This window comes from Betta splendens, chromosome 2 (genome assembly GCF_900634795.4).
Source record: "Betta splendens chromosome 2, fBetSpl5.4, whole genome shotgun sequence".
NCBI classification, from domain to species: Eukaryota; Metazoa; Chordata; class Actinopteri; order Anabantiformes; family Osphronemidae; genus Betta; species Betta splendens.
This window is the reverse complement of record NC_040882.2, coordinates 24,995,791-25,022,232: the sequence shown is the minus strand read 5'-3', so window position 1 is coordinate 25,022,232 and position 26,442 is coordinate 24,995,791. Positions and strand designations below refer to the sequence as shown.

At 48.6% G+C, this 26,442-nt stretch overlaps 1 protein-coding gene and 1 long non-coding RNA gene across 20 annotated transcripts in view; one reads left to right on the top strand and one right to left on the bottom strand.

Annotated features, from left to right (window-relative positions):
- kcnip4a (potassium voltage-gated channel interacting protein 4a) overlaps positions 1–26,442 on the top strand; it is a 77,549-nt gene that overhangs the window by 46,661 nt on the left and 4,446 nt on the right. For 8 of the 18 annotated variants that reach the window (XM_041072812.2, XM_029143291.3, XM_029143283.3 and 5 more), the window contains one exon: positions 25,383–25,507. In XM_041072812.2, coding sequence (XP_040928746.1) covers positions 25,383–25,507 — 125 coding nt within the window. Of the gene's footprint in view, positions 1–4,262; positions 4,322–6,004; positions 6,446–6,533; positions 6,707–6,764; positions 7,306–14,006; positions 14,779–24,493; positions 24,590–25,382; positions 25,508–26,442 lie in introns of those variants that run through there. The other 10 variants (XM_029143280.3, XM_029143290.3, XM_029143286.2 and 7 more) reach the window with 9 other exon arrangements.
- On the bottom strand, positions 522–4,259 carry LOC121202585 (uncharacterized). 2 transcript variants are annotated; one of them, XR_008693090.1, is made up of 3 exons: positions 3,889–4,259; positions 1,921–2,613; positions 522–1,368 (listed from the first exon to the last, which is right to left on the bottom strand). It is a non-coding gene; the product is annotated as an uncharacterized LOC121202585 (long non-coding RNA). The 2 variants fall into 2 exon arrangements; XR_005898330.2 differs by lacking the exon at positions 3,889–4,259 and adding an exon at positions 2,825–3,484.

The window sequence follows — 26,442 nt, the reverse complement described above, 5'->3', positions numbered from 1 at the left end:
TGAGAGGCGTTGCTCTCTGCTGTGTTTGGCCTTGTTGTGCTTTCTGTGCGAGCATTAAACGGCTCACCTGTTTGTGTGGGTGTGGAGTTGGTACATTTAGAGGTAGACCCACTCAAATGGAGACGGAAAAACGCTGTGACTCAGCGAATGAATGGTAGCGCTGCATTCGCTGTCTTTCAGTGTCAGAGCTTGTAAAAACTCAGTTTGGATCTTTAAACCACTGATGGAAACTGAGTTGAGATGTGTTTTCCTGTTTTATTTCCTCGCGACATTAACGCGATGGAGACGTCCAGCGTGGTTCTTGTTGCTGGCCCCGTGTCCTTCCAGGCCGTCTGGTGTTTACTGAGCTGAGTGGAGACTTGGGCCGACCACAGGGAGAGCAGCTGTCGTGCCACCAATCACCAGGATCCCTTTGCTCAAATTACAGACGTTATCTATGTAAAAGCAAACTGTCGACGCTGATGATGAAGCTGGAACATCACCCTCAATTTACAAGAAGGCTTTTATACAGGAACCCCTGTTAAAGTGAACTGCTCTCAACCCATTTGCCACAAGTTGCTTTTCTCAGAACTCATCCTGTTCCGCAGCTCGTCACAAAGCGACGGACATCCGATGTCTGATGAATCATCATTTAGCGTGTGTCCGTCTCTTTGTCTCACTGACCCCATCACAGCATTAACTACCACCAGTGGTCATTAGCACAGGCTGCAGCGTGTTCTGGCCTCTGGGCCACAGAGCGTCACGCCGCCGTGCATTTTAAGAAGGCGTATTGATGAATATATAGCGTCCCACTGGAAATGATCTCAAAATGAAATGGAGCCTTTCCTCCCAGTCTCCCAGCAGCTGGGAAATGTCAGTGATTTCATTAAGCTACATGGGGCGACTTCAGAAGGCTCCACATAGTCATGTTCTCTGATATGCAAATGTGCAGAGGCAGGAGACGATGAATCAGGTCAGTTATGCGGCTTTCACCTCTCTATCTGTTTCTGTTTTGTTATCAGCAGCGTGTAATCAACGCCCTGTTCAAAGCCCGTGTCGTCGCAGCGCATCGCGCGTTCACTTGTCTACATTAGCATTTAAATTGAAAAGTAAACCTAAACCAGTTGGCTTCTCTGCTGCGTTTCCCACCGCGGTGTTGCGTTCGGCGCCACAGCTTCCTCTGTGAAATGAATCTGCGCCGCCCCACAGGGCTCGGCACCAGGATTAAGAGTCTTCACTTAGACCCGGATTAATGAGCGCTGGCCTGCTGCAGGTGCACGGCAGCGCTCTGGGCCCAGTACGGCAGCGATGTAGATCTCAGCAGACGTCCACTGACCCAGTGAAAGACCGGGCCGTGCACCACAGGTAGAAGCTTCACAGAGCGCTAGACTGGTAATAATGAAACAAAGCAAAGCAAAATGTGTCAATATCGGTAGAATGTACACAAGTAAACAAGTAAAAACAAATAAAAAATGTCAAGCCCCGTCTGAAGGAAAAATGTACTTTCAGGATGAATACCTCTGTGAACTAAAGCCTCAGCAGCTCCAAACCTCTATAAATCACAGCATAATGTGTGAACAGTATCTGACCCAGAAATCCTTTTGATGAAATGAAGCAGAACAAAACTACAAAGGTTTAAGTGCAAACAGCCATAGGAGGTCTCCAAATGGCCACTTTGGCACATTTCGACAAAGTCTGGCACCATATGTGCCTTTTCAATTTTCCAACGCAAAGTTAGTATTTTTTTCATGTCAATGATACTGTTCAATACAGTTAAATGTGAAACGCCTATATGTTACGTATTGCAAAGATGTAAATGCAAAGTAAGTCTATGCTGTTTCCAAATTAGAAATTATAAACCAAAATGTACACGAAACTATCACACTGAACTAATACTATACTACTCCACACTAGTAAGTACAATATAAAAACCTCGTTGACCTGGGTCTGTGGATAGCCAATGCGGGTTGTCCTGATAAGATGATACATGCATTGCTTGCCACCTTCCGCTCATCAATTGAAATGTTCTGTAATAGCTGGAAATGAGCCTGGCAGGATTTCACCAAATCACAGTAGCGTGGCTTTATTTTGAACAGTTTTTCGTGGTCACCACTGATTCTTTTCCTGTCATTGTCTTCATTTTCATCTGGGTTGCTTAGTTGAAGCGACCACATGATGAGTTTAAAACCGCTCCGCATCATCTTCTTACTGGGATACGAGAAGTTATACGGGAACTTCTGTTTCCAGTAGTCTGTGCAGTGATGCAGTGTGACAAGGCCACTTAACATGACGATGGACAGAAAAACGTAGAATTCCTGAGGTGTGAGGGGTATCCATCTGAACCAATTCAGCTGCTATCCTTCTTGCTGCATTTGCATTTGTATTGTCTACTATTGTGTGACTAGAACAGACTGAGAGGAGACCAGGCCTGGGTGGTGTCAAAGATGGGCCCAGAGGTACTGCCTGGCACGACTTCCATGGGCCAGGAGCAATGTCCTCCTCCTTTCGGTCATGCCACCTGTCCTCCTCTGCCTTGCTTTCTTTTCTCCTTTTTGGCAGCTGGAGCAGGAGCGTCCAGAGAGGCTCTCTTTCCCTTGGTGGGGGGAGAGGGGCAGATGAGATGTGCTTCTGTACCTGTGTTTCAGAGGGTGGGATTGAGCGCTGTACATCACAAAAAAGCCGGCATGCAGTTTACACTAGGTTGAGCTGCAGTGGGGCTGAGCGTTGTATATGATAGATTAGATAGATGAACGTTACTGATCCCGCAGCGGGGAAATTCAATTATTGAAAGAGCCACAGAAGACAAAGGCAAAGAAATTGTGCAGGATTGCAAGAAAACTCCTACCTCGAGACCTACTGTCCTGCTGTTTTCACAACCCTGCTTTCCCCAGCTAATACTGATTACCTAGATCAAGTGTGTTTATCCAATCAGCTGCTAACTGACACACCTGATCCAGGTAATCAGCAGGGAGAGTTGGAGTTGGTTGGACACCCCTGCTCTACATCAGGATCAACTTATGATGCAGCCCATATAAAAGCAAAGTCTCTCTCTACCACAAATCTTATAACATAAAAGAGCACCTAAAGCTGGTAACTATAAATGTAATAACACGACCTTCTTTATTCGCACAGGAGTGACCAATTTGAACCAATAAGGGCTCGTTCGAACCGTATCAACCAACAGAATGGCACCACATGCTAGCGAAACGAATTGTCCAGCTAATAAATTGTTCCATGCAGCCTCTACGTAACAGCAAGAAGTTTTAAATTGATTGGTCTATTACCCAGAATGTAGGAATAACAGATTATGGCATTGGTTTGCAAGTAATTTGAACTTTTCAGGGCAAAAAAAAAAAAAACTGACACCAAAGTGTACATGTTTCACATAAAGTATCGTAGCGTTAGAGCCATAAAAACATTGTGTGTTGATGAAGATGTCGCTACATGCTATTAGTATTGTCATAAATTGTTTATTGCATGTAAAAAACATTTATATGGCGTTGCAGCCCGGACTCTGCTGCTTAATTTGATGTAAGGCATGATGATATTCTAACATATTTAGCACATTTGCTCATGATGTAGCCCTGACCACAACCCAGGGTCTCCCAGTTAGGAACCAAGGGCAGAACCAGGGGCCTCGTGTACAAAGGCAAACGCAGCGTAACATTGAAATAATGTTTTTACCTTAACCAAATAATCGTTGAATCAGCATTGCGACTGGGTACAAAACTACTAGAAATAGAAAAGTGCGTAGCTTTATGGTAGTTCCCTGGCTGGCGTAAGCACTTTACTACAGCCATTGGTTATTGGGCGACACTAAGAGGTGAAACTGGGAAACCGTTAATCCCATGAACATGTTTATTAGTCACACCGGAGGAAAACGATAAAGAGTTAATAATATCTGCTGACCTCAGAGCCGAATCTCCGGGCGCCCTTGCTCAGGTCTGCTGGAGAATAAAACCAAAAAAAAAACCAAAAAAGCAGCAGCATCTGGGTGCATTTCAGTGATATTGGAGACGGTGATTGTCTGAGTGCAGACTTCAGTGTTACCAGACATGTACGATAGTTTTGGGCTCTGTACGATCTACAATATCGTGGAGCCGATTCTACGATACGATAGATTGACGCGCACATCAACAGAAACTTTTTCACCCGTAGCTGATTGGCTCCTCCCCTCTGTCAATCACATCAGCGGCGCTGCTGATTGGTTCAATGATCTGCTCGGGTCTGTTTTTCACGGTTGCACCGTTCATCCAGCATCGTGTCCAGATCAAAAATTAGCAAAGGTGAGTTCAGGAGCGAAGCAAACTAGTAAAAGAAAAGTCCGGTGGTGCAGAGAGTGGTGAGTAAACCAAGCAGCTTTATCAGCAATTAGAAGAGTTAAACGCTACGTCTCAGGGACGGATTCAACTTGTTGCGTGTTATAAAACGGGGACAAGACAGGAAGTGAATTGTTAAATAGAAATATTTGACAATATTTAAAGGAATTGTTAAATAAAAAGTGTTATAATGTTAGGAATTTGGTCTTTGTTAGGTTTGCTGTGATTTTGTGTTAAATTGTTAACTTAAAGGGTTGTGCTAAATGTTAAACAGTACTGACCGTGTACTTTATAAAATTGAAAGTTCTTTAGAAACAAACTCAACAACGCAGATCGTAATGTACGAAGGAAATATGCGCACAGTAGATTCGTACGTAGTAGACTTACGCAGAAAACCTACTTACGCAGTTTTCTGGATTTGAACGGAGCAAACTTTAGTGGGAAATCTACGCGAGTCCCTGTACACGAGGCCCCTGGAGCGTCTGAAATGGATCAGCGCTCGGCACCGGGCTTCACTTAGACCCGGGTTAATGCGCTGACCCGCTGCACGTGCGCGGCAGCGACGTGGACGTCAGCAGACGTCCACCGACCCAGTAAAAGACCGCACCACGGGTAGAAGCAGATCTAACCGGTAAAAATGAATGGAACAGTTCCAAGGCAAAATGTGCCAATATATGTAGAACATAAACATACATTGAAATTATTTGATTATGGTGCAAATGAAATCTAATCACCAAACTGGAAATAACCACATAATCAGGAAAAAGAAATAATCCTTTTTTAATTAATTCAATTACCAAGTGAAAAACACTCACATTTAGTAGTAATGCAGCAGCTGTTCCAGGTTGTGTTGATGGTCCCTGTTGACCCATTTATGAGGTCACTGCTCCCACTGGGATCAGAGTCCTGCCTTTCCCACTTGATGGCAGCAAAATCTAAGAGAACAGATCAAACGTGTGTGTGTGTGTGTGTGTGTGTGTGTGTGTGTGTGTGTGTGTGTGTGTGTGTGTGTGTGTGTGTGTGTGGAAGGAGGGGGTGCAGTTATTTGCTTCAACACTTTGCAGTATTTATCACACATTTACTGTGTGATTTATGTGCATGAGTGTTTTGTATTGCATTAACCGCATTTGTTTGATGGTTATCAGCAACAGGTGCCAAAGGTATTGATGAATTAATTTGTTTTAAAGCCACTTTGTAGGTCTGGGCTTTTTTAAAGCTGGGGATTCAATTCTAACCTAATTTTACCTGAGCAAACACTTTCTTTATGTCATCAGGTTTGTTGAATTACATTAAGAGGTTTCACCTTCAGGCAGACAAATCACACTTTAAATGCAGTGTGGCCTGAATATAGGGAAGAGCACAGGCCACAAGCGATAAATGCAGTGAATGGATCAAATGTGTTTAGTTTATTCACTGACAAAAGTCATCTCAGGGCGCAAAGACCCAACACAGAAGTACAATTATACACAAACTCCAGCAGCAGCAGTAAAGAGGAAACGCCCTGTACAACCTGGATCCTGATGGGCGGCCATCTGCTTCCACCGGTTGTGTGAGGAGGGCTAGTGACCAGCTGGGTATGATTTTACTTCAACTGGAGTGAAATAAACATTTCAGCTGGCATTTATTCATTCATTATTAATTTAATAATATGGTCCACGTTGGCCTTTAGAGGTAAAGGGATCATTAGCATCACGCGGGTGCTGATTTGACGTGCAGGTGCGTCTACCAGCTTTAACCAGTAACGCAGCTCTCTGCACCCGCAATTACTTCCATCACCAATCACGCTGATGCAGCACACTGTGCGCTGATGACACTCACAAACCCTGATCACGTTCATTACCATTAGGCACCAGCTTTGATTACACCCTGTGCCAGGCTTCGAGTATAATTGGGGAGCAGATGTTGGAAGTTTGAGATTAGTTAATGTTCCAATGTTATTCTGCAGCAGTGACTCAAAATATGACCTGTGCTTCCCTGAAACCTTCCTTTCACCTTTACAGACCCCTGTTACGTCGGCACACGCACGCCTGGGGACCAGGAGCTATATTTGGCTCCCGCTCGGCTGCCACAAGTGAAGAAAAGTAACTGATAGCGGGACAAATGAGCTGCCCACTACAAAGCACAACACAGGACGGCTTCCATGCTAGGTCTGTGTGTGAACAGGGCTCTGTGGCGCTACGGGCTCTGAAGATGAATGTGGGATCAGTTCCTCCCCGGCTGCAGGGCACAGCGGGGGCCTTATCTGTGTCTGTGGGGCGGCTTTAATTAACAAACACCTTATTGCCTTTTCTCTTGAGGATCCGATTCCTGGGATCGGACGGGTCATGTCTTTCATGAAGGTCACGCTGAGAATCTGATGGAAACACAAGCTTTTATGTGTTTTCTCAGCATCAGTTGCCATGACATGGGTGAGTCTTCGGACATATTTTGATCCTGACCGCCCCTTGAACACGTTTACGCCTTTTGTAGGACGCTCACGGTAAATCTGTATCCCGATGAACATCTTTCACCATCTATTTCTTCCGTCCTTAACCTGGCGAACAAGAAGAGCAAATCGATGGTGACACTTTGGTTGGTGACCTGTGCACACGGCCAAACCCGAGCAGGTGTCATCTGACGGATGGTTCGGGTCCGTCCCTCCTGTCCCTTTGTCTCTCCTCACCTCTGTTTTCCATTCTCGCCTCGCACCCCCTCGTCTTTACCCGCCCCCCCCCTCCTTCCCGTCTCCTGCACACACCTCTTCTCCCCCTCCCTCGCGTCCTCCCTCTCTGACTTGTGCCGGTGTCTCATCAGAGCCGAAGATGCGGGGCTCTTAAGTGGAGTCACCGGCCTGCGCGGTGCGGTGCTGCAGCCTCAGCTCTGCGTCGTCGGCCATGGGCAGCCTGTGACCCGTCCGACATGTTGACTATGAACTTGGAGGGACTGGAGATGATTGCCGTGCTGGTGGTTGTGGTTCTGTTCGTGAAGGTGCTGGAGCAGTTTGGTTTATTGGAAGTCGGCTATGACGGTAAGGAACTGGCTGATCTTTGGATTCGTTTTTAAATTTTATGGGACGGCGGCGACGACGACGACCACTTGTTGTCCGCTTGGCTGTAAAAGTATGTTTGCTGAAACTGTGATGTTAAAACCTTTAAGGATAAAATGTATGGTCTAATCTCTAAGCAAAGTTCAAAGCTTATTGAGTGATGGTGATTCTTCGTGAGTTGCTCCCAACTCCAGGTCTGTCCGTCTTGCTCTGCAGCAGCCTCTGCATCTTCAGTCCAGCCTAATTTAATATATTACTTCCTCGCGTGACTCGCCTGACTTTGGTGCTAATTGACTTTGAGCCACGGGCAACACGTGGCTGAAAACCGAGATGCGACGTGATGCGGTTAATCCTTTGTTTTGGACTTTCCACTCGGTTGAAGCGTCCAACGGGCTCCGCTTCGCGTCGACACCTCGCCTTCATTTCGAGGGCTCAGTTTATTAAATTTGAATGAAATTAGGTTGGATATTAAAGCGTGCATCATCTGTGGGCTGGATAACTTGTTTATCCAAATGAGAGTGTGTTTGAGTGGCTCTCTGCAGCAGCTGGAGCCTTGAGAACTGAAAACTTTCACTTTTCTCTTGTTAGTTGGGAACGAAAAGGCTCAAGTGGAAACGGGAACGCTGTGTTTTAAACGTAGCGCTGACGCGTTCGAGGGCGGCGTCTGCTTTTCTGCTCCAGTGCCTGAACCCGTGCCCCTGGAGATCTGTCTCCAGGCCACGCTGATGCTTTCCCAGGGAAGTGTGACTGTGATATTCAGGTGCTGGGTCTGAAGACCACCTGTTATTTATAGGCTGCGCTCCGTGTTCAGCTGTTTGCCTTATGGCCGGGCCGCGAGACGCAAACAGCCCATCCAACATTAACCAGCTCCACTAACAGAACTTTATTTGTGTAACTTAGTTTTCACCTTCTGATTTATGTGATTCCTCTTCACAATTCATGCAAATATATACAACCAGGACTATTTGATCAAATCAGTTGTGACAAAAGGTTTAATTTGTATTAGGTTAATAACATTCTCTCAAAAGTCATCGGACAAGTGATGGAGTTGTGCATTAAAGGTCTGACACATTGCATTTATAGACCATAATACTCTGCACAGATTTATTAACCAAAGCCAGATATGAACAGGGTTTTGTGGAGCTGCTCATTACTCTGTGGTTCTCTCCTATTTGGTTCCATCCGGCTAAAAATAGACTCGTAACACAGCCGGACGCAAATGGCTGTGTTCAGCCGCGGTGCCTCTGTTTGCCGGCGTGACAGTGAGTGACAGCGTCGTGCCACCGGCACACGAGCAGGTGACGTCTGACGATGGGGCCTCTGATACGTCCCCCCGCTGACGGTGCAGCTCTCATCAACCGGGGCTTTATATGATCTCTGCATCTGGGTGTGTTTGTTGTTGTGTCCGTGTTTGTGGAGCTACAGTTGATCTTGAGAAAAACCCAAGCTGAAGTTATTGCATTAACCAATAACTGGTCTGTGCTTCAAATCAGGAAGCGTGTGTTTATCTGCAGCGGTTTGCGATGCGTTATTGTGATATAAAGCTGTAATTAAACTTCAGCGTTAAATGAGCGCGTGTCGGTTTGATAGAAGAACCCGGCACGGTGAAATGTGGAGTGAAATGCGTGTTTAGTATAATAATCTTTGCTAATGTGGCGTTTGCATCACATGAATCACATGAAGGGGCTCGTTCTGGGGCTCCCCAGCTGCCAGGGCTTGTTATTGAGTCATGTTGCACTATGCATAATAACAAACAGATCAGTTCAGTATACGGAGAACTGAGAAGCTTTTACTTCCAGCATCGCACCAAAAGTGATTGGCGCAAACAAAACCAGCGTGAGTCCATTAAAAACTCATAACTCGAGCTAAAGATGTCTCGTTTATTCAAAGAAAAAAAATGTGTGAGAGGGCAGTGATATTAAGGATGTTAAAGTCTCCAGATGTGCCAGCAGAGGGAACTAAAGCTGTGATGCTCAAAGGCTGCTCTAATATTATACATATGTATCTACTACAAGCAGCAAATGAAACAATAAATAAATGTGACCATACAAGATTGATTTTCATTTCAAATGGGTTCAAAGCAAGTGGAAAAAAAGCTAAATGTACTGTGACATAAAGTGGTGATAGTGGAGGAAAGCGGGGCTGTTCAGTAGTTGTGTCTGTATGAGCAGCAGCTTAGAGACGCGACGCCTCCATTCATTGCTCCAGGTTTAAAAACACGGCAGCCTCTTTTTTAATATTTGCTCCTCTTATTCCTCCAAACACTAAACAAACCAGTTGAACATCATGATCACTAAAACCCGTGCAATTTATTATGATGTTTGTGTAATAGCCTGGAGCCGCAGACAGGTACTACAGCTGTGTTATTACTGGCTCCCGGTTTCCACTGAATTAAACAGTGTTAGCGGTGCTCCCCCGGCAGCAGCTCCGCTCCATCATCGATCACACAACCATAAGGGACAGGTCCTCTGCATGAGCATGTGCTGCTGTAATCCGCTCAGGTTTCCTCACAGGCGCGTTGGTTTCTGCCTTGATTAAGAAGCACTCGGGTGCACGTACACGACAGGAAGCGGTGCAGACGCCGCGCTTCGCCTCCCGTCAAGGTGACTTTGAGGGTCGCTACGCTAATAAACAAACCCACTGCCTCTACGTTAAAAGAAGCAAATGTGCAGAAGTTGCAGCAAGTGTTGTCTTTGTTTTGTTCAAACGTTTGCAGTCGTTGTGCGTTCATGCTAAATTCTCACACATGGCTTCCACCTCCTAATATAACTCTGGGCCTGGTTGTGTAGCACAGGGAAAAAACCTGGTGCTAAGCGGTTGCGAGGTTTGGTGTAATTGTCCCTTCGGTTACTGAACTAGACAACGGGATCTTAGCTGTCACAGTGAGTGATGGTGTGAGAGGCTTAATTGTGTCTAACTGCGTTACCTCTCAAGACTGTGTCGTTGCCGCCGTGCACCTCGGGACCTAAAACACCTTATTGAAGCCGCTTGACGAATGTGACCATGTGTGATTTACTTTTAATTTCCCCCCTCTTTGCCTTCAGGGTCATTAAAGCTGGTAGTTTATTCCAGTGGCTGCTCTGCTGCTAAGTGATATCTGATCCACACATCTGGGAAGTGAACAGCTCCAGTAAATGATTTCCCCGGTTTAGTGCTGTAATAAGGGACGAGTCTCTGTACTATTAGATGGATGATGGCGGTGGAATTCAAACACCTGTTGACTACACAGGAGCTCTCTGACTGTCACGTAGTGCTTTAACAACTTCATATTTGAGATTTATTTGGGAAATAAGCGGCTGTATTGATTTCTCCTCAGCGCCGCGTCCCTCGCTGATGCACTCGGCTGTCGTATGTCATCCTCCGGGCAGCGGCTCCAGCCGTCGGCGGCTGGAGCCGCCGTCGGCCTCTTAATGCGCGCTCTCCATCAACCCCTGCGCCGCCTGGCTCACTTTGACTGGCACTTTGCGGCCGAAGGACGGCGCGGCCATAAATGGGATGATGGGTCGGTCCGGTTCCCTGGCACCGTCCACAGGGACGCGCAGCGGAGAGAAAAGGGAGAAAAGCGGGTCAATGTTATCAGCTGAGCACACGGCCCCCAGGTTTGTGCTTCTGTCCATTTTCAGACAATGCCATTGACTTTTCCTTTGGCACTTGAACTAATCGTCTAGAATGAATTGGGCTGCTGATAAAATCTAGCAGGTCTGCTGGAAAGAGGAGGGCGGCCTGTCTCGTGAAAATAAATAGCTTTCACTTACAGAGGTTAACTTCTCCCAGGATAAGATGGATTGGGCTTCCACTGTACTGTCCTACCATCCAGATACACAGGCGGCCGCATGAGGCCCAGCATAAAGCAGTAGTAACTAATGTCAGACGCTTTCTGAGCACATCCTCATCCCCTCAACATTGAGCCTGTGCGCATGGCTTTGACTTGTGATTAGTCAGAGTAGTAGTAGTAGTAGTAGTAGTAGTAGTAGTAGGATGTCAGTGAGGCCCTCACATTTGGTGTGAAGGTCCAGTTTAGTCAGTGGAAACATGATCTGCATGATGAGTTCTCCTCCTATAAAGCAAACGTTCCCCTGGGCCTCCAGCAGTTAGTGTCCCCCATGATTTAAAGGGAAATTAAGAGGAGCACTAATGTAATGTAATGCAGTGGTAAACAAGACTCCTTCTCCACTCCTATTAAATGTTCTGCAGGCATTAAACTCTGAATTAGTTTATACTGCCCAATGCAATTAACCCGGTCAGGACGTCTGTGCGGACGCTTCTGGAGACGGCGTGTTCGGAAGTGGCCTCACCGGTCCGATGGCCCGGTTCGATGGCCCGGTTCGATGGCCCGCGTCATGGCTGCTAATTGCCTTCCACCTTCACAGGCGCCGCTTCAGTAAATATGACAGCCCCATTTTGGAAAACACCGAGCGAGCGCTGATGCCGCGCTCCGCGCCCGAGCAAATCGCTGCAGGTGTCGCCTCATTATGTCGACGTCGCGTCCCCGCGCTGATCTGTAAACAGCCGCGGCCCGAGCCGCCATCCGCTCCGCTTTGACTGGTGACAGTTACATGTACATTGAAACCAGGCATTCATTTACTGTTCTGCTCCGTTTACTGGATCGCCTGGAGGCGGTGCCTCTAGGTCCAGGCAGTGTTTAGGCTCATTCAGGGTTATATTCACGTAACGCTGCCACTGCGGCCATATTGACTCGGTGACCTCTGCTGTCGGCCGCGTCCTCTGCGTCCAGGCGATAATAATAAAAACTTAAGAGTAACGGTTACTCCATATTTGATTAGCAGATCTTGAACAGAAGGAGACTTTGTGTGAGCTACAGCAAATCAGAAGTTACTGTATGTTCCTGTGATGCAGTGTGTCATTGCTATAAATCAGTGACTAAATGAAGAAGCTATGACGAACGACGTGTTCTTTCAGTGCAAGCAGAGGGAAAATTAGGTAAAGTGGAATATAACCACATACGCCCTTTTAATGAACTACTTGATGAGTAGATACAACAGTGCTGTGTTGCATTAGAAGCAGCACCAGGAACCCTCCCATCAGAACCGGGCTCGGGGCGGCGTGGATGTGTGGATGCAGAGGAGGCAAAAGCACGAGGCAGCTGGAGAGGAGCAACAACAACATACAGTGGGTGCTCGTAGCAGGCGGCCATGCAGCAGCATCCTGCTCCATCTGCTGCGCGTTCAGGCTAATACCTCCACGTTATCGCGCCTGTTGGGCCCATGAATAGTGACTTTACAGCTTCGCCGTCTGTCCAACAGTGACGACCGTCAAAGATGTGTGACAGTAGTGGATCAAGATGCTTGGCATCACTTTAAACTGCCTGCGTTGATGGAATCGCGGCGGCTCTAATAGATGACACTGAAACCCCTCCACTGTTTCCCTCCGTCTCCTTTGGTTTTATGTGCGTTAGCTGACAGTCAGCTGTTATAGTGTGTGGCCATCTGCCTGCACCGGCTGCATAGTGGACGTATACCTCTAATTGTGTTGTGGAGCATCTCTTACCTTCAGTGGAGGCGACCTTCGCATCCAGGAGCTGCTCAGGTTAAACAGGATGCACGTGCTGAACATTATTGTCCTACAGAACCGTCTCGCGCTCCAGCTGCTGTTGTTTGGACTGAATGTAAATGAGTGGATGTGAGGGTTCACTGCAGGAATGAGGTGCGGCCTCTCACGGAGCATTCATCACAGAGCCATTGTGTAAATGGCGAGTCCCTTCTTCTTTTGGCAGCACTAAAGTAATAAAGTGGCGCGTGTGCATTTGCGTCTGTGATTTACAGCAGACGTCGGCGTAGACGGAACCTCACAGCGGGTTTTATTTCTCTGCGTGCCAATAATTAGTTTAAGCAAAAACAAACAGCGCTGGTTAGAACCACAAATGAATAACAGGAATCTATGAGCTTTAAATTGTGCGTCTCTGTCTTCACAGTGTAGTTAGTGAGTTTAATGATAGCGGGGTGGATTTTACCGCGTCACCAGAGTTCAGAGTCCTGTGTCTTGTTTGTGCTTAGGAGGTTAATTGTGCTTAGTGTTGAAAACATTCAATTATTTTCCACCTTATTTTATTAGCTGTGTGAATAAATGACCCCTCCGTCAGTGTGTCCACAGTGATCAGACTGGGCCAGTAGATGGTGGTGTCCTCACTCGCTACACACATCTGACGATTAAGTCTCCCTTTGCAGAGAATGAGATGCTCTGATCCATCACTGACACTGATGTGTGTAAAGAGCAGTGATCCCTGATCCCTCACTCATTAAACCATCTTCTATATTCAACCTTTAAAGCCTGGAAAGTCAGATTTAAGCTGCATTTTGAGTCATTTCCACTCTTTTACTACGTTTCCAAAAGCCTGTTGTCAGTAGGTTTGTCCTTGTGATGCTGTGTGTGTGTTATTTTGTGGCTACGTCTTGTGGCTTACTTTTTTGCCTTCGTCATCATCATCATCAGTTCTGACTCAGGTTCCCAGATTTAATGAGGTGACTGCGCAGCAGCAGAGTCAAACACACAAGTCAGAAGTGACAAAGTGACTCGCTGGCGTCTCCCAGCGCCGCCTGGTTCCGGCCCGTGTGTGTGCGTTCCGGCCCGTGTGTGTGCGTTCCGGCCCGTGTGTTTGCGTTCCGGTCCGTGTGTGTGCGTTCCGGCCCGTGTGTGTGCGTTCCGGCCCGTGTGTTTGCGTTCCGGTCCGTGTGTGTGCGTTCCGGCCCGTGTGTGTGCGTCCATCGCGTGGAGCTCCTGTGAGGCTCTGCATCTTGCTGCACCACACCCCCGCCCCCTCTCCCTCCGCCTGCTCTCCCCTCCCTCCACCCTCCCTCCCTCACTCATATCCACTCCCTCTCATCTTCCCTCCCTTTACTTTGCAGCGAAGCAGCCGGAGCGCAAACTGTCAGACAGGAGCAGAGTTTGCTCCTCTCTTTCCTTCTTTGTAGACGCTTTCATGACTCCTCATTTGCGAGAAGAAAAAACAGAAAAAGGAGGAAGCCTTTAGATCAGCATGGACTTTATTCCTCTTTGAGTCCTCTTTCCTAATCTGTCTGAGAGCCCTGACTGTCAGGGAGACCCCCCCTGACTTCTGACCGCTCCAGATCCTGAGGGCGCTTCCTGCTGCTCCCAGCGACGCGTGCACAGACTGGACCCAGGGAGCGGACGGGCAGCAGGCGGGTGCCCGGCGGCGCCGGCCCGGCTCCGGCGTGGAGCTGGAGTGGGCGCAGGGGAACTGGAGCACGGGGCCGGGTGGAAGCGCCGCCCCGGGCGCTCGCGGCGGTCCTGAGGGCGAGGAGGCCGACTCGGGCTCCGGGTTCGGGTCGGGGTATGGTGGTGTGGAGTGGGCGGAGGGCGGAGCGATGCTGAGCGCCATCTGGGAGACAGAGGGGCTGCAGACGGTGGGCATTGTGGTCCTGGTGTTTGCTTCTATCAAGCTGCTGCACGTTCTGGGGCTCATCAGCTTCTCAGAGGGTAAGACACCGACGGGAGGGAGGACAGTGGACGGAGCATTCCTTTAAAACAAAGGATAAGTAGAATAAATAGGAACTGTGCTACTTTGTAAACTAAAGTCGTCTGATACAAGTAGACGGCAGAAAATCGGTTCGATTTAAAAGCTTAAGGTTTGCAATTAATTTTGCAGAGAAGCAAAAGTTGTCACTTTGTGGATTTGTTGAGTTTTTTTTTTGTAGACATAGTTTCTAAATGTGTGGTCATCACAGATTAAACTCCCGCTTCGCGCACACGTGCATGAGAGCCTGCCGCCACAGGACGGTTCACAAGCTCATCATGTGTCGCGCCTAAATAAACTGTTTAGCTTGGACCTCGAGGAGCCGTCTCATTAAACAAAGTGGAGCGGCACGAGCGGCGAACAGCGAGCGCCGAAGCGGCTCATCCGTCATAGTGTTTAGTAAATACGCCTTATCTTCTAATTAGGATAATCAGTCAGAGCTGCATGAATATTCAGAGCCAGGACGTAAACAGAGAAGGTGATAACGTGTGTAGTGTAGCGTCTGACCTGTGTGTGTGTGTGTGTGTGTGTGTGTGTGTGTGTGTGTGTGTGTGTGTGTGTGTGTGTGTGTGTGTGTGTGTGTGTGTGTGTGTGTGTGTGTGTGTGTGTGTGTGTGTGTGTGTGTGTGTGTGTGTGTGAGTGTGCGCGCTCATGGCAGCTTTACACGCTTCACTAAACAGCGGCCAGTTGAAAATTGCTTTCTCCCCGCGTTCGCTCTACATTTCCAAACACAGGTGACACGATATTGATTGTTTCGCACGGTGAGATGATACAGACGTCAGAGCCGGCGCGTCCGGCTCCGTGCGCCCCGTGATGGGATCTGTATTCCACACAGGTGTCACCGAGTGTAATTGCTGGCAGAATATCTGAGCCTGCGGCGTCTGACAAGCTGTCGATACAGTCTTTGTCAGGTGGAGACGGCAAAACGGTTTAGTTGAGGTGAGCTGAAACCATTTCAAATGGAAAAGTAAGTGAATTATCGACGGGAATCTATTTTTATTCCATTTTACCCTTGTTCTTTATGTCGTTAAAATTCATGGTGGATGCTGGAACATGTGAATTTCTATCTAACTGCAGTTGGGAGTTTGAAAACTGAACTGAAGTTGTGCTTTAGAGACACTTCGGTTTGTAGAAATCACTCAAACATTTAATTTGAAATTCACAAGCAGCATCGGCTACTAGAGCATGAGCCGTACCTCACAGGACCCCCCCCCCCCAGTAGTGGACTCCCAGCTGAGATGACAGTGGAAGCCCAGGGCTGAATGCTCAGTGAGCGGAGAAGGCGTCTTTAGTTGGAGCGAGGACCTTTAACCGATGCGGAGCCTGAGGACTGAGCTCAGGAGGCCTGTTTTCACCCAGCGTCCTGCCAGATCCCACTGGATCCCAGCTGATCTGCAGCCGCTGGAGCTGCTTGTTTCATCACTGCCAGAGGCGGTTCAGCGTGTTCAGTTCAAGCATCCACTGCACATTTTAATGGGGTTTGGACTAAAAAACATGAGAATTAGTGATGCAGATAGTAATCTAATGTATATACTAGCAGATGCAGCCGTGGGTCTCAATCTAAAGTTGGTGTGAGAGCATCTTCATCCAGCGAAGAGGTTGAAGTAACGATCATATCATATCTCCATTATTTATTCATCTCGTGGTTTCTCTTAATGAAGGTTTCCTTTCATTCATTCAGTCAAATTAAAGCGGAGCAAAAGTTTGAATCTGCAAAATGTGAAAGTGCATAAATGATTTATTCTTCTACTTCGCTCGGCGTCTGAAAACTAATGGAGTTGTATTTAATTGGTGCACGATTCACAGCGTTCTATACGTCCTCGTAACAAATGCGCGTTGCGCAGCTGTCACCTTCTGCGTTACCTTTTTATTTTCTCAAAGCCTCCAGGGACGCGTTTAACGGAGCGCACGCTCCGCTTCACTCATACAGTGGGACGAACGCGCAGGCAGCTGGGAGCCGCATCCTCCTCCTGCAGCCACCTGAGCAGCTCCACTGGGGCATCTGTGGGTCAAACCCTCAGTGTGACAAACACTGAGCGCTCCTCAGCCTCTCAGGAAGACGACGGAGTGATGCTGGGATGCTATAATATACTATAATACGCTCTATTCACAGCCTTGACCTGTGTGCAGCACATCCCTGCTGACCGCTTCCAGCTCAGGTGCGACTGTTCAGATGACTCTACTCGGCCGTAAGGTTGTTTCATCGCCACAGAAACGCACGCTCGCATCTCTTCACCCCGCTGTTGTTTGATGCATTGCGGAATAAGAAGGCGCCACCGCTTCTCCACACAAACACAAGACGCTCATACGACTTCATCTGCGCTGAGCGAAGCCTCACAGGGCGCCGACTAATCAGCGTGTCACCCTGTGATGAATAAGTCTGTGCTTTAGCCGTACACAGCAGCATCCCCGGTCCCCAACCTCCTCCATCACAACCGGCCCAACGCGGAGCCGACGTGCCGCACGGTTCGTTATCTGGGAGCAGAGCGATATCCGCGTGCTCTGCGTCGATGGGGTTGACTTCGTAACTAAGATGGTGTGATTTCACTTAATAGAAAGCCTCTCTGCAGTAATGAACAGGTCAGGGTTGTGCTGGGTCAGCTGTGGGAGCAGGAGGCTCTGTTGTAGGTGGAGCCATAAAGTGTGCAGTAAAATAATAGATACAGTATGTTAGTCTAAGTTCTGGTAATGGTTTCATTTCCTGTCTGGGCTGCTGTTTTTGTCTATTTCTATTTGCATATTTAACGAACTGAGAAGAAAATGATAATATTCTGATCCAAATAACGTTGGATTCAACTGAAGCAGAGCCCGACTCGTTGTCGACGGCCATCTGCCTGCACCGGCTGCAGTTAAACAGCAGCGCTGGACCCGCTGGAGGCTCCTACTCACCAACCGGCCCTGACCTCCACAGAAGTGACCTCCTTCCACTGAGTGGTGGCACTGGTTTGTGATCCCTGTCACGGATGCTCCCGTCATGCAGAGCGTGAAGCCGGCTCACACCATGAGAATCATATGAGTGTTTTCCGTCCAGAGCTCCGTTCTCGCTTTTGTTCCCGTCGTACGCTTTTATTTTATGGGTGCGGCGTAAGCCACACTGCAGCTTTATGGGATTGTTTTCAGTGTTGAGTCACATCCATCATCGAGGTTGAGTCAGCAGACGTGTTTAGCTGCCTTTTCATTAATTTAGGTGATGCCACTTAAAAGGCTGTCCGGCTGATTTTATTTATGACGTCCATCGTGGAAAAAAATAATCCTGTTACTCGAGTGAGCAAGGAAACAGGAACTGGGTGCAGGTTGTGGTGTGTGCTGCTCTCCTCTACACACTGTAATTGTTACTTACCAATCCATTTAAAACAACAACGATCGGCTGGTGCAATTACCCTTTGGCTGTTTTCCAGGACGCCTGTTTAGAGCTGTGACATGATTGACTTAACCTTTGCCGAGCGTCCTGAGCTGTGGATCCCTCCGGTGTCTTTGGAGACGACGAGGCCTCGGCCGATGGGCTTATTCAGAGTGAGAGGATTCAGCTCGTCAATGTGATCCAGCAAAGGAAAGACGGCGAAGTATCACTCGGCCAATCGATTCTGATGAAAACATCAAAGATAATAAAATGATGGGATGGGATGTACTTGAAAGCTTCCTGTGGACAAACAAGTGCATCTATTTAAATTACAGTAGCAGCGTCTCTGCAGAAGCAGCTTGCATAATCCCCCGACGTTATTAAATGTGAATACGCTGGTGATATTCATTAATTTAAATCTCGCACAGCGGCGCTTCGCCACGCGCATTGTGAAGGTCTAATTAAAGGGAAACAATGCAAAGCTTAAGGTTAAGTGTTGTTATAAACAGAGAGTCCTTCAGAAACCGTCGACTATCTCTGGAGCTTCAAACCTGCACTCGTGGTCGCTGGTTCCCAGTCAAGCCAGTGTCACGTCCGTGACGTTAATGAGCCGACGGAATGAATAATCATGTGGCGGCGGCGGCGTTTCCCGTTTAGGCCCAGCACAAAGGTTTGCATGCAGGCGCCGGCGCTTCCTCGCCAACGCTGGAGCTAATTACGAGTTTAGTTTGCGATGGATTGAAGGGATCAGGCTGTGGAGACCGTCGATGGAGAGAGGGTTTGTTGTGTTTGAGGGGAGAGATGCAGTTTTGGTTCACGCTGACGAGTTTAGGAATTCAGCGGCTGCTGATGGCAGATAGTGTTTGCGATGGTGGGAATAACCAGCGAACTGCAGTCGGGTGCACTAATGTAAAGGGAACTGGGACGCAGAAAGTGCTGACTTGGTCCCACTCTGAACAATCTCATTACCAGTGAACTCGGCAGTGTATGGAAAGCGTGCGCCGCTGAGGGAAAGGTCTGATAAGACATCATACATCATCAGCTGGAGCGCCAGGAAACTGTTCACGGTGAAGTATGTTCTTCTGAATACGAAACTAAAACTGCATGGACACAGAAGACGCCATCAACAGACCTGAGACCTTTCTGTTTGTCCTTTGGTGACTATTACTACGTTTTCTAGGGGGGTGCTACAGTAGCATCAGCGCTAGTGTCTGTATTTTTTTCTTTTCTGAGTCATAAAAGCTTTTTCCTTTTGAAGTATTTCCAAAAAGCTCCCAACTTTGAGACAACCTTTGAAGTATGATAACACTTCCTCCCGTTTCCCACCACATAATCTTTGAAATGGTTGGAGCAGAAAGGGCAGAGGGCTTTTTTTATTGCAATGACAAGCGAGGTTTTTCTTGGAGAAGAACTATTATTGAAAAACCTCAAAGTGACAAATGAACGCAATTAAAAGCACAGAGTGTTTTCCTCCAGATGCCAATAAACACTGGCCCTCCGATGGCGTGCCGCGCCATTATCGGCGGGTGAGAGCGTGTCCTCCCTCATGGAGGAACTTGGCACCCGTTCGGGTTCTTGTCAGCGCAGTCACTCTCATTTTAGGACAGCGTTTCATCATCCGGCTGAAGAGTGACCTTCTTGTGAGGACGCTGCCGTTCCTCAAGGTCGGGTTGGACGTTTGCACTGGCTGCAGCCGCTAGAAGTGCTTGTGTGTAATAAATGGCAGTAATTAGAAACCGGAGGCTAATTTGTGGCTCTCGGCCACTTTTCCTCTCTTCTAGCAACAGGTAGTCAATGGATGTGAGCATCGTCAAGGCTACAGGCCGGCTTCTTTCACTTCTAGGGGCTTTTAGCGAGACTCTTGAAGTGTCGTCCCAGAATAAGTGAATTCATATCTCAGCAAAGAGGATTTAAAATGCAAATAGGCGTTTTTATTCATGATTGTTGCAGACAGACAGTTGGTCTTGGTAATGTGCCCAATTGGTTTTGGTTTCAATCCGGCCACGCGCTCGCTCGCTCGCTCGCCCGCCGTTGTCTTCCTCGTCCTAAGTCAATTCCTCTGTCATTTTTCCGCTTGCCATAAGGAACGGCAGCCGCTTTATTCAATAACACCGATGACATATTGCCGTAGCCAGCTCCATTCTCTGGGCTTATTTGTGTTTGGGCTCACCCAATGGGAACAAATGGTAGATCCGTATCCGCCTCCCCTCGTCGTCTGTGTGATTTATCTCACATACACTGAGACTTTCTCATTACACAGTTGGGACCGTGTTTGAATTACTCCCCCTTTATTGACTTGGATCTGCACATCAAACACTCGCAGAAGCAGAATAGTAATCAGCCGATGTCCACTGTTGTCAGCTTTGGTGTTCTGGATGTCTGCTGTAATTTGTTTTGGAGCTTTAGAGAATGTTCGGCGCCACACAAGCGGGAATTTATTATATCTGAGGAAGGCGACGTCGGGGAGCTCGATGATGTCCCGCGTCCCAGCAGATCTGGAAGCGAGGCTTTATATCTTTTGTGTGGTTCCTGTTTTAACGGCAGGTACATGTTTATTTTGGTGACGACCTGCGCCGCGTCGGTCTCGTTTGATCCGACCCCAGTGACACTGTATAAACACGGGCTAATTACAGGCATCATCTCTGTTTAACCGGAGGCTGTGCTCGTCTCAGCAGACGTGTTGACTGAGCGATAAACCGAGGAAGCCTCCGTTTGGGCCTGTGCTGGGAGGCGGCCGGTACCGGTGCTGTGGTGAGGCGAGCAGGCCCGGTTCTGCCGCTCCGGCCCCTTTCTAGGACCCGTGCCAGCGGAGGTAACATCCGCCTGCCGGGCACCTCTCGCCCCCCGCTCTCGTCCCCCGTCTCGCTGGGTGTCATTTCAGTTAATTGCTGGCTGCCAAGTGTCTGTCACTTCTGTCCCTGTTTCGCTCGGCTACAACAGAATGAGGTGTTAAAGTCAACCAGCTGTCCTCAAACTTGTAGATTAGATTTAGCCTTGATCTCTGTGCTTATTTAATCACCGCATGACCTTGTGTCAACACCCAGCATCTACGCTGTTATTAAGACTGAGTGACCTTTAGACGGATTAAGGAGTTTAAAGTCAATATCGAAAGCTGTATTGACCAGTCAGCAAACGTGAGAGAAATGATTTGATTTATTTTACACATCTACGTTTCCATCTGTTAAAAATTCTCTTTAGCGCCTGCTGTTTATCAGCTGCTGCTCAGTGAACCGCCCTTTGGGTGTTTGTCTCTTTTCATAGCGGCTGCAGGTTCGAGCGCATGCACACGGGTTCGTTGGAGGTTCTGAGTCGTCTGCACAGCGAGTGGCCTCAATGACAGCTGGAATAAGCTGAGGATAAAGTGGTTCAGGAGGTCACTGAGTGGCTTTAATGCAGCTCTTTGATGATCTGAATTACACAGATTAGTTTTAATCCAATGAATTGTTGATCCACTGTAGAATTGTTTGCTTTTATAACATTTGCTTGTAAATTAAATGCTTTAGTCCAGTTGAGACTAAGGAAATATGTCAAAGCAGGACTTTTCTGATTAACATGTGTGAATATGTTGACGGTGGTATTTGGTATCACGCCTTTCATGGGAACGTGGATTCAGATTACGCTGATCCTCTGGCTAACATGGTGAGATAATCAGTGCTCGTGATCCAGCTCTCTGCAGATTGATTAATTAAGTCACGGCACAGACGCTCTGAGGTGCAGAAAGACGAGAGTCAGATTAAATCACTCACATGATGGAGCTGGAATGTCCCAGTAACTGACTGATTATAATGTGCCTTAAGAAATGATGAAATCATGCTGGAACCCAAGAATTATAATTTGCTTGAATATTGAATATTAATATTAAGTTTGAGCCAGAGAGTAACTTCATGAGCTTTACTCCACTGTTCAACCGCGGCTCCCATAAATGGGCCGCCGTTGTCACCGTACGCTTTGTCGGCGCTGCATTGTCCTCTGTTGCGTTGCCAGCAGTTGAAGGAGGCTTTATTTGGAGAGAGTCCGATGGAGATAGGATCAGCTGTGAGGTCAGGTGGTGGTTTGTCATCGCAGCGGGAGCTTATCGATGGGAACCCTCACAGTCCGTTAAAGCCAGGAAACGCCGTCCATTCATCAGCTACAGGCGTTCGCGTCTGAGTGATTCACTGCTGCCACAGGTCTTGGTCTGGAATGATCAAACATACAGGATTTGGGCCAGTGCTCATAAACTGGAGCCGCTGAAGGGCAGATGAGGAGCTCGGCTTTAGTTCAGTGTACAGATACGCTGAGCCTCTGAGCACATGATGCACAGGTTTATGACGAGGACGGGAGCACAGACTATGATGAAAACCCATCGTGGCCAATTTCACAGCCATTAAACCTACACATTCTCCATCACGGATCCATTTAATCATTGTGTCTTCAACCAAATATGGGGCTTTCCCACGTACTGTAACCCAGTCATCCGCCCGTGTTGTGCCCCTGGGCATCATTTGCCTCATTCACATTCACACTAAGGCAACGAGCTCAGCCGCATCGTATTCACGTCAAACACGGCTCTTCGATTCATGGATCTAATAGATTTAGGGCTCGTGGCCTTTTACCGATTGCTTGCCTCCACCTCCCGTCCACGCAGCGCGTTCACCCATGGTAATTATGTGCTGCCGAGGCATTTTTCTCCCTTTATTGGCCCTTGCAGGGACTTCAATCTGGTCCTGTTGTAGCGCCGGCGGGCAAATGGTGAAAGGCAGCGTTAGCGTCACGACGAGGTGGCCGTGAATCACCAGACAGGCGCCGCTCAGCAAGGTCCTCAGAGCAGGGTTTCAGGGAAGGCAAAAGCATAGTGTGTGTGTGTGTGTGTGTGTGTGTGTGTGTGTGTGTGTGTGTGTGTGTGTGTGTGTGTGTGTGTGTGTGTGTGTGTGTGTGTGCACGCAGTGCCTGAACCAATGCTCAGACTCCTGTTGCTTCTTCAGGACAACATGAAGCTGAAGGTCTAATAAACTGAGTCCTGCAGCCGTTGGCATTTAACGGGGGGCAGAGACGCCGCGTGAGCCTCTGTCTTGTCTGATCTCATTATCAGACACACACACCAGCGTCAGATCCGTTCTGTCAATGAAGTGAAAGGGCAAACATTAATCAGACAGTGATGGTGGGACGCTCCTTTCTGCTGCCTGGTTAAGCTTCACGTGAGCCACGCGCTCGCTCCTCCTCGCAAGGTCGCGGATGAGGGCGTTTGAACGTGCTGTCGAACGGAGCGGAGCCGCCGCCTCCGCGTCCTTGAGCTCTGAGGCGATCGCTGCCAGGATCAGTGCGTCTCTGTTACAGAAGCATCACCTGTGTAGTTGAGCGCGGGGTCCTCTCCACTCAGGTGTGTGTTTCAGGTGTGTGTCAGGCAGGTAACAAGGACAGATGAGCTGCTCAGTCCCCACAGAGAGTTCCCAGCAGCGTCCTATGTGCTGTCACTGGGAGCACTGGGCTACATCTGACCCGACTAATGTCGGTAGATTTTCTCACAGGTTGATTCTCGTACGAGTCGATCTCGTACGAGTCGATCGCGTGGCGGTCGTATGAACTTATAGAAGCAGCCGTTCCTGGGGTTCAAAGGCAGCCTTTTAGTACCAATTACCATTCGACCCCATACGTAAAGACTCAAACACCCGTTCTATTTATGAACCTCTACACTGGATCCTTCCATGCTGGTCTGTGTGAACTCACACACTCAACACATCCAGTTCTCCCAGGCTCAGATTTATACCACAGGTTTAAAGCCTCTGTTCAGTGATGTCACGTTCGCCGCCGCGTCCCTTTACAGCCCCATTTTATGGCAGGCTGCCGCCTCGTCGGCCATCTTGACTCGTTATAAACATGTCGTGAGCCCCTGGTTTCTTTTCTACCTGTGATTGATGCATTGAAATTAATTATGTGCTGCTGGGATGGAGAGTGGATGGCAGTCATCATAAAGCGCCTGCAGCAAGAGGGCGAATGGGCTCCGAGAGGTGCTGCACTCACAGGCATGTAAGGAAGCTCTCATTGTGGCCATGAACTGGATCCTAGCGGTCGTTCTTCACCAGCCGTTAGTCAAGCTGCCGTTGTTCCATAACGGCAGAAGGTGCACTTGTTGAACAGCGTGTTTGACTGTGGAAACAGAGTCCTATTCTGTCATATTCACACGTTCTCTCATAAGACTCGAACAAACTGGATGTGATTGTTGTCCTGAAGACCCAGCTGTGACACACACACACACACACACACACACACACACACACTCTGTCCGATCGACCTTTTGCCCGCTCCCGTCTCTTGCATGTTGCCGCGGTAACCATGAGGCCTAATGCTGTATTTCCCAGGTTACCCTCAGGTTGTCCACAGGCGCGGGGTGAGAGCTCGACTCATGAGGCTCTGTCCATTCTCCACAGCCAAAAAGCCGACATCCAGTAATCAAAGCAAGTGGCTCCTTCCCGGCTCTCTCACTCACTCCCTCTGTCTCTCTCTCTGATGTCTCTTTGTTGTTGTTGTTCACGTCCTTCTTGTGGCCTGCTTTGCTAACGGGGGGGGGGGCGTATTCTCAGCGCTCCACAGTCTTGCACAACATTGCGTGAGCATTTCAAGCCCGGTTCTTTGCATTTCACATAGAATATCCTCGCTGCCGGTGTCAACATCACAGGTGTTGGCTGAGTGTGTGGAAGGAAGCGATGCGAAGGTCCTTCCATTCAGTTACTTAACATCATGTTGGAACCAAGCAGCTGTTTTATCCGCTCAGAGCACGAACAAACGCAAAGCTTTGAGTCCACAGCAGCCGGTTAATTGTGCTCTGTTGGAAGATGAGGCCACAATAAGAAGCGCTGCAGCTAATGAGGCGTTTAGATTCCGAGTCACACTTCAGATACATGAGGGGCCCGGCGCCAACAAGGCAAGTCAAACGCTGTGCTGCAAGGACAGTGCAGCCGGCGACAGAGCCCAGACAGCATCTGCCATCATTACAGGCTCATTAAAACGTGTCATGGGCTTCAGCTGCCCCCGTTTATGAAGACACTCTCTACAAGGACTTTCTTATGGGGTCTCCTCACACTAATTACCCTCGCTTTTGAATTTGGTGTAGAGAGGAGGCGGTGGTTCACATTTGTGCTGCTTACGTTTGCAAATGAAAGAGGAGAATTTCTTGATTGCGTAGCGTTTGTGTGATGGGACTCTTTGTTTGTCTGTTGGCGTCTGATCGTCTCCCTCCTCCTCTTCCAGACAGCGTTGAGGATGAGCTGGAGCTGTCGGCGGTGCGCCATCGCCCGGAGGGCCTGGAGCAGCTGGAGTCGCAGACCCGCTTCTCCCGCAAGGAGCTGCAGATCCTGTACCGCGGCTTCAAGAACGTGAGTGGCGCCGCGGCCCTCGGCTGCGCGTCCCCTCCTGCACCGCCCTCGCCTCCTCCTCTCCTGCAGCAGCTAAACACTAGCGAGCCGTCTTTTCGCTGACTCATCTGCATCTTCCTCTGAAGGGTTTCAGAGGGGTCAAAGCAAATTGGGAATTGGGTCAAAGCCGTGCAGGATCACTGATGCGCAGGCCCGAGTCCTGGAGAGCGCATCGTATCAGTCGACCGTCCTCACGTCATCCGTGGTTTGAGCCGTGATGGGACCGCCCATAATTAACTCAACCCAAATTGCGTGGCGGTGACACAGCGACAGTAGCTCGGGTGCTGTGATGACTGTGGGGCTCCCACCGGGCCTCGGTTTCCTGTTGAGCTTGCACTTTGCTCCGGCTCAGTCCCTCAACGCCGGCCCATTAGTCGGCTTCCACTTGAGACGGCGCGGAGCGAAGACGTGCGCTAATGAGGCCTTTGATTTGAGCCGCGCCGCCTGATTCCTTTCCATTCCAGGGTTTTGCCTTTTATTTTTAGCCACAATAGCAACACAGTGGCTGGTCCACTGTGGCCCAATGATACTGGCGATTCCCACACTTCTCCACTAGGACCACATGCTAGACTTGAATTTTCCCATCAGGATGAAAGTAGCTCTGGTTTCCTCCCAGTTCTCACCGGCGACACTAACAGAATGAAGGCAGGCTTTTAACGTCAGCCTCTAATGTGCCCGAACATGAGTCCTTCTCCTGCAGGTGCTCAAAGTGTCAGCAGTGGAGTAAAGGTCCCGGAGATGTGTTGTTAAAATGGCAGGAAGCAAACAACATTGTCCTCGCGTTCTTTAAGGTTCTAAGCTCAGCACCAGCTGAAGGCCTTCTCCTCCTTTGTCCTCCGTCGTCACAGCATTATTATTCCCTTTGCCACTTCTGCTGCATCACTTCACAAGTCACG